Source organism: Mastigoproctus giganteus, chromosome 5 (genome assembly GCF_048544385.1).
Source record: "Mastigoproctus giganteus isolate SK-2022 chromosome 5, ASM4854438v1, whole genome shotgun sequence".
NCBI lineage: Eukaryota > Metazoa > Arthropoda > Arachnida > Uropygi > Thelyphonidae > Mastigoproctus > Mastigoproctus giganteus.
This window is the reverse complement of record NC_143579.1, coordinates 111666447-111685087: the sequence shown is the minus strand read 5'-3', so window position 1 is coordinate 111685087 and position 18641 is coordinate 111666447. Positions and strand designations below refer to the sequence as shown.

Genomic DNA, 18641 nt, shown 5'->3' with positions numbered 1-18641 from the left:
TGTGGGTGGATGGCAGTCCACATTTATCTCTATAGCTAATAAATAAAGGTAACAATAATAAAACATAATAAATTATAAATAATGTTTATTTTATTTAAGTAATATTATGCCTTAAGGACAAGCAATTAGCATGAGGTTGATGCTGCTTGTTACTCGAAAGTCTCTCAACATTAGGCAACAGACTGGATAAGGCCAGATGCAGGACATCATCTAAATGTACATCAGTAAGTTGGGTTCTAAATTGGCTCTCCGTGTATTTCATTTTTGAGAAGAGTTGCTTGCATTTAAGTACTACTGAACATTGATGCCATTTTTTTCACATGATCTACCAAGTTGGTATATTCCCCAGATTCAAGAAAATATTTTCTGTAGAACTCTAATAGAGATATGCCCTCTGCAACTTGGATCATAATAGATCGCTGCACTCTATCTCAATAAGTTCCATTTGAACATTTTCCAGTACGGTATCCACTTCCATATCAAACAGAGTGGCAAACAACCTGAAATCGCCTGTGTGCGAATGAGAGTCAGCAAAATGGGAAAAAAACTCAGTTCTCAAGTCACATTGTTGTTATTTTGGTTTTTAGGAGCATTAGCAACTAAGGCCATATTGCTCCGGGGATATGCGGTGGTCATTCCCTGACCTTTCCGCATCCTCCGTATTTGGTGGTCATGGGCTCGAACCCCGGTCTAATCAAGAAGCGTGTGATATGCACTGCTGCTCCTGCCCATCTGGCTACGGAGGCACCCCAAGTCACGTATCACAGTCAGCAGATGCCAACAAATATGTTGGCATTTGTTGGCTTGGTATCCTGGAGTTTAGAGAAATGAATGTAGTTTCATTTCTCAAGCTGACACATTCCCACAGTTGTAATTTTCTTTGGAAAGCGAAGATGTATCCACACATCTCATGTATTAGTAGATTACTTGATTACTTCCCTGAAGCTGCAAATTCAAGTTGTTTAAATGGGATGTTAAATCCACCAGAAATGCCAGATGTGAACGCCATTTGGGATCACAAAATTTTGAGGCATTCGCAATTTTACTCTCAAGGAACATAGCTATTTCATCCCACAGAGCGTATACTCTTCCTAACATTGTGCCTTGACTGAGCCAGTGAATGTTGCAGGAGTAGAGCAGGTCCTCATACTGAGTCTGCTTCTGACAAAAGTTCTTGAAACTGATGATGGTTTAATCCCCAAGACAAGATCAGGTTTACTGCCCTCACCACTACGTCCATCACATCCTTCAACTTTGAAGACCTAGTGCACAATGCTTCCTGGTGGATTATGCAGTGCATTTTTTGGACTTTGTGTTTAATTCTGAGGCCTTCCATGTGTCTTTAAAGCAGAGCCACAACACCTTTCTTTTCTCCAACCATTGCCGGCACTCCATCGGTTGTTATGCATACTAGCTTTGATAGATCCAGCTTCATATCTGCAGTACACTTCAGCAATGCTTCAAAAATGTCTACTCCTGTGGTAGTGCCCTTGATAGGCACCAATTGAACAAACTCCTCAAGAATGTCGAAATTTGAATTTACTCCATATACAAATACTGCAAGCTGAGCATTGTCTTTGGTATCTCTATTCTCATCGAGCACTATTGAGAAGAACTGAAAATTTTTGCAGTAATCCTTTAAACAATTTTTCACATCGATTGACATTTCTTCTATTCATCAAATAACTGTTCTTGCAGAGAGACTGACACATTTGAAAATAAAGTCTTTTTCATGGGACATGGAATGTCTACAATTGTTATTAAGCACCGTCACAAAATCCCCATCAGTGAAAGGCTTCAAATTTTCTGCTATCTACTTTTGTCACCGCATAGCTGCCATGTGTATTTCTTTCTGATTCTGCACTTTGTTTCTTGAATACCAAAATTTATTTTTCTAGGTTCAATTTAAGTTTATATAATTCAACCTTCCTTCTCACCCATTAAATTCTCTAAATTTTGGATGTTTTGTCTTATAGTACTGCTTGAGGTTGAACTCCTTATTCACAGCAGCACTTGTATGGCAAATTAGGCATATGGGCATGACAAAGTGTTGTGTAAAAAAGGATTTTTCTGTCCAAATGTCTTGGGAAAACTCGGCACTCAGCATCCAACTTCCTGCATTTTGTTGCCATTGGGGTTCACTAAAGAAAAAAAAAATTGAACATTACTATTGCTATGACTATTATGACACTCATCATCATAATCATAGCTAGAATTTTAGTGGTTGTTATAAAAAGTTACAGAAAAGTATATAATACCAAAAAAATAATGATGAGAGTATTTTCACAAAATTTATGTTCTCACAAATCACTCTTAACAGCAATCTACTCTTACACCAATTTCTGTTATGAAAGGCAACAGAAAATTGATAAGTTATAAATATTATTTATTATTACAAAGTATTGCTTTTTACAAAAACTCATATCTCTAATTTTAATTAAACACAAAATTTAAATTATACACTGGTGTTCAAAGAAAGTGTATCACCCCTTAAAATTGTAATTGTTGTCCGAATAACGTAAGTATAGGCAATATTTCATAAGATTGCATCAGATAAGATTGACATGCGTAGGCGATGATGTAATATTGCATCAACTGTTACTTTCGGCTATATAAGCATGCTCTGCAAGAATTGCAGTCATTCCTTGCCTGTGTCAGGATGGCAAGTTACGTGCAGTTGATGCCATGAAGAAAGTGTGCTATTGTTGCTTTATGTGAGGAAGGATGTTCTTCCCGTCATACTGCTTATAGAGTGCTTTGTAATCAGTTGACAGTGAGTAGATTTCTTTCCAAACTCAAGAATACTGGTTCTGCTGATAGGAAAAAAGAAACCAGATGCAAACAAGTCCCTCCTCACACAAAAAATTAAAAAGTTCTGATTAATTTGATGTAAGGAGCATGGCAAATGGACTCCCAAGCAGTGGAAGTCAGTTATTTTCTCGGATGAGAAGAAATCCAACCTGTATGGCTCTGATGGGAGACAAACGATTCGCTGTAGACGTGGTGAAGAATACCATTCAGACTGTATGGCGTCTACAGTGAATTTCCCTACCAGCCAAATGATATGGGGGTGAATTTCGTATCACGGAGTAGGTCACCTGCAGTTTATAAAAGGTTCTGTAAATGCCAATGGATACCTGGCTATCTTTGAAGGCAAATTGCTGCCAACCATTAGAGACCATTTCAACCTGCCAAGCCAAGTAACTGCATCTTTCAGGACGACTCTGCTTCTTATCATCGGACAAAAAATGTAAGTAGGCACTTCTGTTGTTACTTTAGCTTCAATTCTGCATTAGAGGTTCGACAGTAATGTGTTTACATTTGTTACAGGTGAAAAAATGATTGGAAGAATGGTCCATTACAACTGTTAGCCGGCCAGGAAACAGTCCGGATCTGATTCCTATAGAGAACTGTTGGCATTGTGTGGAATCTGCAGTTGCCAGAAAGAAACCACAGACCCTTCGTAAACTTCAGGAAGTCATAATTTGTGTTTGGAACCACGAACTATCAGTTGATTATCTTTAGAAATTGATCTTGTCAATGTCATCTGGCCACAGGCGGTTCAACTAAATATTAGTTTGCAACTGGTGAACTTTTCATTTTGTTTTCCATTTAAAATGATAAACTGAAGCAAACTAAGGGTTTCTGATAACATTTCAGCCATAATTATCGTGTTTACCAAAACTGTTGTATAAAGGTTGCAAATGCTCATTTTGGAATATTTTGAGAGCACCTGTCAAATATTACTTAGGTTTGCCTTAACTATTAATAAATATCTTTTGTTTATATTTCTATTTGTGATGCTAGTCATTAATGTAACATACCATTGCAAAAAAGGGTTAGAAATGTGAAATTCCTAGGTGACACTTTCTTTGAACACCAGTGTAAATTGTAATATAGTTAGGGATGGATGCTATGTGGCTGTTTTCCATTAACTTTATTATTATATAACAACCACTCTTATACCACATGAAAAATAATGATATGGTTTATTAGGCTGTTTGCCTACATTACTATACATTATGGTGACGTTTCAGGTATCTTACCGATACCCATCATTGGACCAACCTTTTGGAGGAACAGAAAATAAAAAGAGTTACAAATTTGACTAAATTAGAATATTGCAATTACTAACAATACAATTACAATTACAATTTCAAAATAATTGTTCTAAGGTATTAAGTTTTGAATTACCATTTACAATACGAAATTTAAGTTAAATTAAATTACAAAGAGATAAAATGGGTTTAAATTCTTACCAGCTGACAGACCATCCTGTCCTGCTGATGCTCCAGAAACCTGAAGTGCATACAGGCAAGAGGCTGCCAGAAGTTAAATTTATAGAAGAGGGATTAACTCAGTCAGCTAACAGGATAGCGTCAAGTTTCTTATCCTGGATTAGGGGTTCTTACAATCCTGGCGTGAACCTTTGCTGCCATACTCCTGACATCAGGGTTGGTGTGCAGGCTGGTTCAGGATCTAGCCGATACCTATCGCCAGACCATGCTACGGGTGCCAAGGTTTTATCCTAGATCCGAGGTACTTGTGTAGTTGAAGAAGTGGGTGACCTTTGCTTCCATACTCTGACCATCAGGGTTGGTATGTAGGCTGGTTCGAGATCTTGCTGAGATGATGGGTATCATCAGTAATCATCTCACCAGTAGTATGGTCTAATGCTTCCACCTTCACGATGGTGGGACTGTTAGTAATCCTGGGTATAATCCTCATGTGCAAGCGCACTGTGGGTGACTACCCAGGTGTTAAACAACGTAAGCGGGGGTCGAGTTGTGGTGCCCACACAACACGGAGGAATGCGGCCTCTCTGTGTTACCAGGCAATACTAGGTGGTAGATGACTCTCATCAACCAGTGCAATACCACCACTTTACTTATTGGAGGCTTGAAGAGGTGAAACCCATCTTTAGTCTCCAGAGCAAAGTTTCGGTCAACACTCACCTATGTCTTCCATCATGCAGTATTATTGATGTCCTTTGAGGTTATGATGAATACCTTGGCATGATCCAAACTTCCTTATATTTCGAGGGTGCAGCTCTAAAACGGCATTCGCAGACCGGCCGCTAGGTAGTACACCGGACTGAACATATTGGTGACTCTTTAGGAGGCTTCCAGATCAGCTAGTGTATAATCTTGCTGCCTCTACTCTGCCAGATAGTGACTGGAGGGAGTCCAAGTAGTGTGTATGGGGAGTGGGCATTGTCATGGCCACGTTATGTCAAGGATCTGGGTATATTCTTACCATATGTATGTCATATATCCATAAATTTCATTACTTCATACATGTCCTCCCCCCCCACCTTTTCTTACAACTGAATACACTTTGAACTGTCTAACTAATAGAGTAAGCTTATCTGCGAAAAGACCTAAACCACCCGAACACTTGCTGGTTCATTTCACAAATATACATGGTCTCAGTTCTAATTTCAATGATGTCCATTTTCACTTACAGTCTGCGAAACCCCATGTACTTTTTCTGACAGAAGCTCAGTTATTGGTTGGTTCAACCACTGCTCATCTCAATTGCCCAAATTATTCGTTGTACAATTCCTTTCGCCTCAAAGGTGGTACTTGTGCATATGTCCGTTCCGATATTCCCTGTCAGAGACTTGGTAATTTGGACTCTCCTCTTTTCAATCTTTTCTGGCTTAAAATCTCTCTACCTCATTCTGCAATTTCATCTGTTGTCTGTACCGTTCTCCCAACTCCACTAATCACATGGAACTCTTTGACTTCCTCTCTTTGCACCTTGACTTTCTCCAGTCCAACTTTCCTAACAGTGAGGTAATTTTCCTTGGTGACTTTAATATTCACAACTCCAACTCGCTTCCATTTTCTAGTCACACCGACCCAGCTGTTCGTACAATTCTTCTAAATATACAGTTGAAGTGAGTGGTCCTTTAGGCACCTCAGATCACAACTTGGTGATTGTCGCTTCTCCAATGGAGTCTTTTTCTCATTGCTATTCCCACCATACTCCATTCAGTACCTTCTGTGGTCTTCCATCAAAATGATGTCAGAAGGATTTTGACGAATCTTGATGCTAAGAAAGCTCCAGGTCCTGATGGTATTTCTCCACTTGTTCTCAAAACCTGTACTCCCGAAATTACTCCTGTTCACTTTCTTATTCCAAAGGTGCTTTTCCTTCTGCTTGGAAATTTGCTCATATCCAGGCAGTTTCAAAAAGGGGTGACAAATCCCTTCCATCAGATTATCGTCCCATTGCAATTACTTCTACTCTTTCTAAAGTAATGGAGAAATCAATTTCTGCCAACTCTTAATTTACCCAGAAACCTTCCGTCTGATCAACGATCGCCACTATGGATTCTGTCTGTGTCGATACACTGGTAATATTCTGGCTTATTCTGGCCCATTTATGGACTAATTCAATGGAAAAGTTTGTTGAAACTCAAGCAATTGCTCTTGACATCTCAAAGGCTTTCGATCGTGTTCAGTTCTTTCCCCCACTCCTTTCCTCTCGTATATTAATGACCTCCTATTGACTGGAAATCCTATCCATAGTTTTGCTGATGATAGCACATTGCATTCCACTTTCCATTTTGAGAAACTTGGCCCAGCTCAATCAGCTTCAACTTCTCGAATATCCGCTACAATTCCTTAAATAAAGTAAAGTAAAGTGTAGCCATTATCAACCCACTGCAGGATGGAAGCCTCCTCAACAATTCATGCTGAGGGAAATGGACCATAATCTGCCACGCTGGTCCAGTGCGGGTTGGGAGATCGACCGTATTCAGCAGTCAGGGGCTTGAACCCCGGTCTATTCAAAGCGCGTGTGCTACTGCTGACCACTTGGCTATGGACTCCTTAAATACCGATCTCCAAGTAATTCTCCAGTGGGGCATTGTCAACTTAGTTGATTTCAATCCTTCTAAAACTCATCCTGTCTTATATCTTGCAAGAAGGATTCTTCTGCTCCTTTGCTTATCTTTGGTGACACTTCGATTTCTAGGGAAGATGACTGCGGATTACTCTGACTTCTAATCTCTTTTGGCACAAGCACATTTCAAATATTGCTTCCTCTGCATCTGAAAAACTTGGTTTTCTCTTTCGTTCTTGGTGTTACTTTTCTTCCAAACAGCTGTTCACTCTGTACAAACCACAAATCTGCACTACCATGGAATATTGTAATCACACCTGGTGTGGTGCCCCCAAAACCTCTTCTAGGGCTTCTAGATTCCATTCAGAAGAGGGCAGTTTGGTTAATTAAGCACTAGTCTCTAACAGACTCTCTCCACTCTCTGTCTCATAGATGTTTTGTTTCTGCTGCATGCCTTTTCTATAGATACTTCCACGGGCACTGTTCTTCTGAATTGGCTTCTATAATTCCTGCTCTGTCTTTCAAAACAGTCTGAACACATTCTGCCACAGCCAACATCCATTTACTGTCCAACTTCAAACAGAACCAACTTTTCATCTTCCTCGTTTATTCATTCAACTGCCATTTTCCAGAACAACTGTCCTTCATACGTTTCCTGAAAATTACAGTCTACAGAAGTTCAAGTCTAATGTCAACAAATATTTTCTCTCGTCTTGTCAACCTCTAACCCATGCACAGTACTAAGTATTATAGGTTCTAGTAACTCTCATGTTTGGGGTTTTCATAAAAAAAAAAAAGAAAAAAAAAAAGGTATCGGCAAGAACGGCAGACATCCCTCTATGCAAGCTCCTTCCACGCCAAGTGCGGCTGATGCAACACAAGCCATGGTGCAGTCAGCCACTGTAACATGGAAAACGGGAGCTATGGGAGATCTAAACTGATCATAAAAATCTAAATGCTTAGTTTTTATTTCTATTTTAGATAATTATTTTTTTGACTTATTAACATAAATGTATATTTATATATGGGCTCGTAACACTGCCCAAATCATTACAATTTATTAAAATACTGCAGTTCTATATCAATCCTGAGATAGAATTACAAACTTGAATTATTTTTTAGATCATATTATATCATATTAACATAATATCATATTAACTTGTCACTGCGGGACAAGTTAATATGATATTTCTTTTTGGGACTATGGGGCAGATGATTTAGTGTGCGTGCCAGATCCAGCTTTAGGTTGCCGACCCCTGACTTACAAGTTTATTAAGTGGAAATCTGCTATATACCAATGGAAACAGCAAAATGAGTGAAGGCGGAATTGGCATTCTGGTCCATAAAGACATTAAAAACAACATTTTGGAATTCAACAGTAGATCACCAAGAGTGTCAAAACTACTACTCAAGATTTCTAGGTGGTACAAACTAAAAGTTATAATGATATATGCACCAACATCGAGTCATGATGATGAAGAGGCTGCAGAAATGTACACTGAAATTGAGAGACTTCTAGATGAACAGAAAACACTACACCATCATTATGGTGGACTTCAATGCAAAGGTTGGAAAGAGGCAAAATATCACAGAAATGAAAACTATAGGAAATTTTGGAATTGGTGAAAGAAATGAAAGAGGTGAAACACTTGTGGAATTTGTCGAATTTTGAGGAATGTCAGTAATGAACACTTTTTTTCAAGAAAAGGGTTAACAGAAAGTGAACATGAAAGAGCCCAAATGGATTAACAACTAATGAAATTGACTTCATCCTCACTAACAGAAGATATACTGTGAACAATGTTACCATCCTAAACAAGGTAAATGTTGGAAGTGATCACAGAATGGAAAGATGCACATTGGATATAGATGTAAAAAAAGAAAGAAAAAAAATGACTCAAGTAAATAATACGAGGTTCTTTGAGATAACAGAAGAGAAAAAGCAATATGTACTGGAACTTAGAAACAAGTTTGAGCTTCTGCAGACCTTTAAGGACCAAGATATTGATGAGGGATAAAACAACTTTCTGAAGGTGATAAAGCCCAAGAAACCTATCGGTAAAAAGAAATCCAAAGAAGAAAAAATTAGTTGAGAAACACTTTTCATGGTGAACTGAAGATGACACTGACAAGGACAAAGCTGAGCCATTTGTTATTCTATTTGTTAACAAAGCCACTCAGATCTGGATGACAAGAAAATTTAACACAAGAAAAGTAGAACAAGCATTAAGGGAAAATAAAGGATTTAAATCAGCAGTCATGAGCAGTAATACAGAAAGGCAAATGATACTGAATCTGAAGAATAGTGATGGTGTACTTATAAAGCAGAGAAGGCATAATTCAAATAGCAGAAGACTACTATAAAGTATTATATAAGAAGCAAGGGAATGATGCCAGCAGCGGGGAAGATGGATCACAAACTGAGAACATACGACATACCTGATATCCTTCCTGATGAGGTAGAACATGCATTGAAGAAAATGAAGAATCAAAAAGCCCCAGGTGAAGATGAAGTTACTGTAGAGTTGTTAAAATTAAAAAAAAAAGAGACATGACACAGAAACTGGCAACTCTTCACAAAATACATTAGGAAAGGCATGACGTCTAAGGAGTGGAATAATGCAATCATAATTTTGCTACATAAGAAAGGAGATAAAATCAGAAATTATAGACCAATTAGCTTGTTGTCCAAAATCTACAAGTTGTTCACAAGGGTCATTACTGCCAGATTAGAAAGAATATTTTCTAATTTTCCTCCTTTATTAGACTAGACAAAGACAGTAACAAATTTAAAATTGAGAAAGGAGTTCAACAATGAGACAATATCTCTGAAGTTTTTTACTGCTGCCCTTGAAGAAGCTTTCAGAAGATTGGACTGGTTGCAGAAAGGAGTCAATGTGAATGGAGAGTACCTAAACCATTTACGATTTGCATATGATGTTGTGATTATAAGCCCTGATTATTGTGATTATGATCCTGAAGAATTAGAGGAAAATCTTAATCAGTTATGCAGAGTTAGTAAGGATTTCGGACTAAAGATGAATCTGATTAAAATAAAAGTAATGATAAACAAGTATGTCCCAGGAAGGGATATAATTATTGAAAGAGCAGAATTTGAAAAGGTGGATTCATATACATATCTTGGACAAGTCATTAGCTGTAATAATGATAAATGGCTGGAAGTCGAGAGAAGAATAACTTCCAGATGGATAGCATTCGGGAAATATAGTCACATACTGAGGAGCAATATCCTAATTTGTCTGAAATGTAAAATAATGAACCAAGTACCCCCACCATGACTTATGGAAGTGAAACTTGGGCACTCACCAAAAGAATGGAAGAGAAGCTGAAGACTACACAGTGAAGAATGGAATGAATTATATTAGGAATAAGACTGTTGGATAAGAAGAGAAATACATGGATTAAGCAAGAAACTTAAGAAAAGGATATTAATATCAAAACTAAAAGAAATGAAATAGACTTGCGCAGGACACATAGCTCGAAGTTATGAAGACAGATGGACTAAGATGATAACAGAATGGTACCCAAGAGGAAAAAACCTGGAAGACATCAGAGATGGACAGATGAAGGTCAAGAGTTCGTGGGCAGTAAATGGATGGCCATTGCACAAAACAGAAGGAACTGAAAAGTTGCTAGAGAGGCTTTCATTCTGAATTGGACTGAAAATGGCTGATGATGATGATGATATGCAGTACTTTGCATTTGTCAATATTAAACTTCAGTTGCCACCTCTCAGCCCATCTACCCAACTTTTCTAGATCCTGTTGCAGTAGCATACTGTCATTAACAACCCTGCCATCCTTTGTATCATCTGCAAACTTGGACATTAAGCCTGATATACATTCATCAATATCATTGATAAACATAGAAAACAACAATGGGCCCAATACCAAACCCTGGGGAACTCCACTAATAACATTAGTTCAGGAAGAACAGTGTCCATTGATTATCACTCTCTGTCTTCTCCCACTCAACCATCCCTTTATCCATAGTGGCAACTTACCCTTAATGCCACATTGCTCCAATTCGTAAAGCGGTCTTCCATGTACAACAGTAACAAGGGGTTTCCTGAAATCCAAGTATATAATATCAAAATTATTTTTGCATCAAGTTCCTTTGTGACCACATTGTAGTATCCAATCAAAGTGGTCAAACAAGAATTCCCCATAACAAACCCATGCTGTGTCTAAACTATAAATGCAGTCTTGTCTACATGATTCTTCACTGCTTCTTTAACCACTGACTCCATTATTTTCCCCTGAACAAAAATTAAATTAACAAGTCTGTAATATTACTTGTGTCACCCTTTGATCCTCCTTTGTGAATTTGGGATACATTTGCACATCTCCAGTCCACAGGATCTCCTCTGAATCCAAAGTTGCTCTCATAATTATGGCTAAGTGTTTGCTTACTTCATCTGCTGCCACCCTTAATACAACAGTATAGATCCCATCCACCCCAGGTGCCTTTCTTATGTTTAATTTCACCAATTTCTCCTCCACTTTGCCCTCAGTTATTACAGAGTCATCTAACTCCATTTAGAGTATGATAAACCTCTAGCCTCCAGATCTCTACAGAATTCCTCATGTGAACATAGATGCAAAATACTCATTCAGTTTTTCGGCTACCTGTGCAAGATCACTAACAGTAGAAAACCATCGATATCAAGTGGACCAATCTGGTTCATCTCTGCCTCAATTAGCCAGCATTCATTCACTGTTGTCAACTCCAATTCACAAAACTAACTTTCCCTCTTCATCATTTATCCATTCTACTTCTGTTCTCTGAAATGAACTGCCTTTCCATGTACTTCCTGAAAATTATAGTCTAGAAGAAATTCAAGTCCAATTTCAACAAATTATCTTCAGTCTTTTCAACCTTTGACCCACATGCTGTACTAAATGTGCAATATAATGTAATACATTTTGTACTTTGGGTCACCATAAAAAAAATAAAACTCTTGCACACAATTTCAAAGGCCACAAGCACCACTCTTTATACTGATGCATGATTCTCATTTGCAAGCAATCAATCATGAGTGTCCACAGTGACAACTTTTTATAATTAAATTTTGTTTACATGAGTCTCCTCTACACTGTCTTCTTAGTGTACCTAACAAATATGAAGATAAATGTGTTTTCTGTCAATTAGCTTAGTATGCAAGCAAGTACAAAAATAATATTAGTTACACCAGCCCTGTTTGTGTGTGTGTGTGTGTGTGTGTGTGTGTGTGTGCGCGCGTGCGCGTGCGTGCGTGCGTGCGCGTGCATGTGCAAATGCATGCAAAATAAGTCTTTATGTAAAAAAAACTGAACTCACCCATATATCTTCTGGCTATCATCTCCACCAACTGTTTCCACCTGAAAACCTGAACAGAATCCTGAAAATCTGTAAAAATTTTTGAAGGATTTCCCATTATCTCAAATCCAGGTTTTAATCCATATTTCCATAACATATGCACCAAATGATCAAGATATGTAAAATTATAAACCACCTTCTTATTTGGTAGGATCCTAAAAGAAAAATTATAACAGAATTATTAAAAAATATTTTCATCCGAATAAAAGGAATGAATATGATGTTTGAGGAAATGCTATACTCATTTCTCTAAGCTGTAAAAATACAAGCCAATAACACAAGTCAACATGGTTTTAGTAACATAAAGGAAATTTAACTTTCTAAATTAATTCTCTTATATTAATTCCGAATCTGGACACAAATTTTACAGCATCCCAATTAAAAAAAAATAATAATAATAATAAATATAATAATAATCTAGAAAGGAAGAAAACCTCACAGCTAAGGCACAGTGGTGCCATCTGGTGTTTTGCCCATAACTACCACCCACCACTGGATGCAAAAGACAAAACTAAAATTAGGTCCACCTCCACAGCTGGATTAAAAGGAGATGTAGAAATATTGAACGTAGTGCAGGATCAAGTCACTCATGTTCAGGCCATAGGCAGAGGGAATGGTTCGAAAAGTTGGAAACAGTCTCCAGCGGATGATAGTGTAGTGAGTGGTGTCATCCCCCACATGGCTACCACAACTGAAGGGAAAAACCACCTAGTCCAGCTATCTGGAAGTGCTTCCTGTGCAACTGCACCAGGTGACCACCCAGGAAGGAAGCCAAACACATGATGTGGAGCATCAAAATGAATACATTCACCATGCCAACATACTACAAAGTAATGAAACTAGAAACAGACACAACAATGTATAGGACAAAACTACACGCCAAGAAGTTGAAAAATTCCAACAGTTCAGGTCACCGAACAGCAAACAGCAGACCAGAGATAGACCTCATCTAAAACAATCTGATAGGTCCTGCAATCTTGGAAAAAATCAAGCAGGATATGAGTGACCAACTACAAACAACAATGAATATGAGCATATCAAAACCAGAACTGATGAGAAACTGATAGGATAACAATATCCAGAATAGAAGAGTTAAAGAAAGCCCTAGCACAATTCCAGGAAATGGATCTTATAAAGACACACGCCATACTGAAGCAGAGACCCAACAGAATCCTCTGGCAAGTCACACACCACCTCAAGAGGTGAATAATACTGGATTATCTCAACATGAATGAAGTAACACCAGACACCATCTGCACAGCCATTTATTGTGCCGCTGTAGCAGCCACCAGGATGAAAGGAAGGGAAACCAGAAACAACATAGCACAAAATGCAAAGACAAGGAACAACCTGCCTGGGAAAGAAGGCTATAGTAGAAGATATAAGAGTAAAGATAGGCCAACTGACCCAGTACCAACAGGGTACCAGAAGTAAGCTGATCAGAAAAGCTAAGGTCATCTTCAAGAAAGATAACATCACAGCAAACATGAGACCTATAATCAGAGGATCAAAGAATATCTTGACATCCTCAAGCAGAAACTCATGGCACTCAGTAACAGACTTTGCTGTTACAGGGAGAGTGCTCGGAGGAAAATAGACAACAGGATATCTGATGAAACCCAGAAAGCCTTCTACAGAAAAAGTGCAGAAAAGGAGATGGACGGCAACAGACCTCCCAATCAGAAGGCATTCAAGGATTTCTGGGGAAACCTGAGAAGCTAACCATAACTGTGTCCTCTGGATAGACCTAAAATTGAAGATTCCAGCAATTATGCAAGAGATCACAAAATGGGAGATTCAGGAGGAAGATGCATAACAGTCGATCAGGATGTCCCACAACTGGTGAACCCCAGAGATAGAAAACATCCAGAACTATTAATACAAGAAGTTCAGCTGCATATACAGTCAAGTCGCAGAGTAGTTCCCCCAGAAGATAAGGCACCCTGAACAATCCCAGTCTCTGACTGAAGGAATTGCCTATCTGAATGCTTAGGATTAATGCATTTGATTTGATTCAATTATTATAACGGAGGTTATTTGATGCCTCAAGGGAGTCAATGAAATTAAAGCACAGTGAACGTGCTCTGGTGCAATGGTGGTCCTTTGATCTTACTGATCTCTGGAGGGAGGTCAACAGGGCACATAAGAAGTTTCAATATCAGAAACTGTGGGATAATAAAGACTCTACTGCTAGGTTGAAAACAGAGTATAAATTGATCAAAAGAAAATATACCCGTTTAATAGCTAGAAGGAAATTTGATGCATGGAAAAACTTAGTGCAAACAGCTGATAATGAGGATCCAAGGGGTATTGTTTATAAGTTGTGTTTACACAAATTAAGACCATCTGGGGATGTGATAAGTTCTGTGCATTGTGGAGACTCAAACTGTAGACTGGCTTGGCAGTATTAATGTTATACTTGATCACCTTATCAATGGATCTCTTTGTCATATGGATGAGGTGAAGCATTCTGACAGTACTGATCAGTTAGATTGTGGTTGTGTTAGCAAGATTCAAGAGGAACCATTTTTCAATGGAAGATCTCAATTCAGCTGTAAACAAAATTTGTAATAACAGGTGTACCGGTATGGACCTCATTGAAGGGGAAGTTATTAAACGTTTCTTCAAACTGTTTCCTGAGCATCTTCTTGTTTTCAATAAATGCCTGCTTGAAGGAATTTTACCCTCACCTTGGAAGGATGCTCTACTTAAGATCATTTTGAAGTCAGCTGAAAAACATAAAACTGAGCCCTCTTCTTATCATCCAATTGCACTTCTTCCAGGTTTGGGCAAGGTCTATGAACGCATGCATGCTTTCACAGCGAATATTGCAATATACGAAAGAAAATCTAGGCTTCTCAAATAAGCAATATAGCTTTACTCCTGGTTGTGGTACAGAGGATGATTTAAAATTTTTGGTTAAATTGGTTAGTGATTTAAATGCAAAATATGTTCTTAGCATTTTCACTGATTTTGAAGGGGCTTTTGATAATGTCTCTTGGGACAGTGTTATTGATGCTTCACCTTGCAAAATGCTCCCATCAGTTTTATAGTATCATAGTGAATTATTTTCAGGAAAGATCTTTTACAGTTAAGTCTAGTTGGAATTCGGTAACTAAATCTGCTATTCGAGGATGTTTGCAGGGATCTGTTTTTGGGCCACTAATGTGGAAATTGGTATTAGAGGATTGGTTACAAAAGGAATATAGTCATGTTCATATGATTGCATATGTGGATGACCTGGTAATATTAGTTGAAGGGTCTTCATGGCTACAAATTGAACAATGATCTAATGAAATAATAAAAGATCTGAATGCTTGGTGTGACTTCCATAAATTAACAATATTCAGGTCAAAAACAAAAATATTACTGCTGAAGGGGAACCTATGTGTTCGTAGAGAACCTCATGTGCTGACCGTGAAAGTATAAAGCCCATTAAGAAAATTAAATACCTTGGAGTCTTCATTGACAGAGGTCTTAGATTTGACACCCATATCAATTTTCTATCTGAAAAGGTTGCAAAATTTGTTAACACAATAGCAAGAATTACTAGGAAGGATTGGGATATTAGAGGTAGGGCACTATCTGTTCTTTACGACTGTGTTTTCCTTCCTATTGTTTCATACGGTACCTCAGCTTGGATAGACTGTTAATTTTAAAAAAATATATAAAAAAACTGTATTCCATTCAGAGGATGATGCTCCTGAAGATGGCTCTAGTTTGTAGAACTGTCTCCACTGATGCACTACAGATTGTCACAAGGAAAATGCCAATTGATCTCTTTCTGATTTACAGAGTAATGACTTTCAACATTCGGTGTGGAACTTCTTTTATTATTCGTGATCTTGAGTTGGATTTGGCTAATGATCCTAAGAATGAGGCCAAGCGAATCTTAGCTATCTTAATGACTCTTTGGAATCATAGATGGTCTAACTCAAATAAAGGTGAAATAACTCATAGGTTCTTTCCCTCTGTTGTTGATGTTCCATCAGAAAAATGGTTTGTGCCTAATCTACAAACTATGTTTTTATTAACTGGTCATGACTCATTTTTAGCAAAGCTGAATCAGCTGGGTGTTTCAGAAAGGTCGCAGTGTCACTGCATGGCTCAGGAGACATGAAGTCATGTTTTATATTATTGTCATGAGTACTTGGATCTCAGAAATGAATTTTTATTTGCTAGTCCAAATCTTGCCCACTTGACTGAGGGCAATGAGGTTCAATTAATTAAGACTGAGGAAGATGTTCAGGCTTTCCAAGAAACTATTCCAGAGAAGATTAGTGCTGCTTGAACTTGATTAAAGAAGAGTAGAAGGCTTATAGCTTATCATCTCATGTTGACTTCGTAAGATCAGTGCCTCCTTGCACCACTTTGGTCTTATTTATTTCATATGGCTCATTGTGCCATGTACTTGTCCTGTAGTTCCTTGTGCCTAAATTTATATTTCTGATTTTATATATCTGAAAGCTAAAGGACAAAGACACCAAAACCTGGAGAAATACCTGATAAAGACCAATCACATGTCTCCCAACAGCATACAAGGTCCTGACCAGCTGCATAACTAAGAAGATATCAGACCATTGAGGCTGCAGTTATGGAGCAAAAATACAAGAAGCACTGCAACTTTTCATGGCCTACATCAAATACCACAAGGCGTTCGAATCCATGTCCCATAGCTGGCTGATAAAGACACTGAAGATCTACAAAGTCAACCTGACACCCACACATTTCCTAGAAGCAACCATGGCAAAATGAAGGACCACCATTAAGGTCGAGAACATCATTACCAGACCGATAACCATCAGAAGAGGAATCTTCTGGAGAGAAGTTCTGAGCCAACTATGGTTCTATCTAGCGCTCAAACCACTATCCATCATGCTCAATAACAGCAAGTATGGATATACTGTAAAAGAAGGGAGGAAGAACATGTACATCCTCACTCTCTCTCTCTCTCTCTCTCTCACCTGCTGTACATGGGTGACACCAAACCAGCTACTTTAGATCACCAAAGAGTTTAGCACTGACATCAGAATGTAATTTGGCCTAGGTAAATATAAGACCCATGAATTACATCAAGGACATCTAGTCGAACAATCTTTTACCCATCTTCATCTACCAGCTGAAGATGGGTGAAGAAATTGAAGCCATGACAGAGAGAGAGAGACACACACAAACATCTGGGGATGATGCACACCCACCAGTTAGAACAAATGGAAATCAAGGCACACCTGACTGAGAAATACTATCAGAGACCGAGAAGCCTGCTAAAATCAAAACTGAATGGTGGAACATGGTCACAGCCATAAACACTTACGCAGTTCCAGTACTAATGTACTCTTTTGGGATCGCAGATTGGACCAACATAGAGCTGGAGGAGATTATGAGATCGACCAGATGATGGCCATGAGCTGCCAATGGCACCCGAAGTTAGCCATTGAGAGACCTATCATAGCCCATAAAGAAGGAGGGGGGTGAGGTTTGAGTGACCTCATTGAATGAGAGAAGGTGATTAGGAATCTATGGGATTACGTCCAGGAAAACCCAGCACCAACTACCAAGCCATAAGAAAGATAGACAGCTGACATACAATACTCAACCTCAACAAGGAGACCACACTCACACAGACAGAAGAAACAATGACAAAGATGGGCAAATAAGAGACTATGGCAGACACTACAATGACCTCCATCAAGACTACAAACTTAAGATTGCTTCCAAAGCTTGGCTCACGAAAGGAAAGCCCTTCCCTGAGACCAGAGGATTCACGTTCACCATTCAAGATCAGAAAATCAACATTAGGAACTATAGGAAATACATCGCCAATAATGCTGGAATAACAGATGACATATGTTGTCGATGTCACCTGCCTCCAGAAACAGTCCAGCACATCACCACAGGTTGCAGGGTGATTACCCAGACAGAGTACACTCACAGACACGACCAGGTTGCCAGGATAATACATACATAAATAGGTACTAGTGAGGAAATACCAGTTGATCAAAGGATTGCAGTACACCACATTTGCAGTACACTTCCTTTAGATGTGTGGAAGTTTGTCTTCGGCCAGCGGGCTGTTGATTGTTGGAACAAGCTTCCAAGTGTTGTTGTTGTGGAAGCAGTTGGGTTGAATAAATTCAAGGAAGAACTAGACAAATTCTTGGAGGGTACGGATGGGTGAACTGTGTTTTTTTTTTGGCCGATGCTATATAAACTTGCTTTCTTGCATCATTTGCTATTACTACTACTACTGCATTACAAGCCTCAGGCCATACTACAGAACCTCTACATCTACTAAGACATATTGGGACTATGCCTATTACTGTGGACAAGATGATCCTACACAACAGACCAGATATAACCCTCATCAACAAGAAGGAAATTAGTACCTACCTGATAAACATAGCAGTGCC

The 18641-nt window shown here is 38.6% G+C and overlaps 1 protein-coding gene across 1 annotated transcript in view; it reads right to left on the bottom strand.

Annotated features, from left to right (window-relative positions):
• The window catches only part of Idua (alpha-L-iduronidase), a 193507-nt gene that overhangs the window by 103678 nt on the left and 71188 nt on the right, over positions 1-18641 (bottom strand). Inside the window, exon 4 of the mRNA XM_090374630.1 lies at positions 12193-12386. Within this exon, the coding sequence (XP_090230756.1) occupies positions 12193-12386 (194 nt within the window). The remainder of the gene's footprint in view (positions 1-12192; positions 12387-18641) is intronic.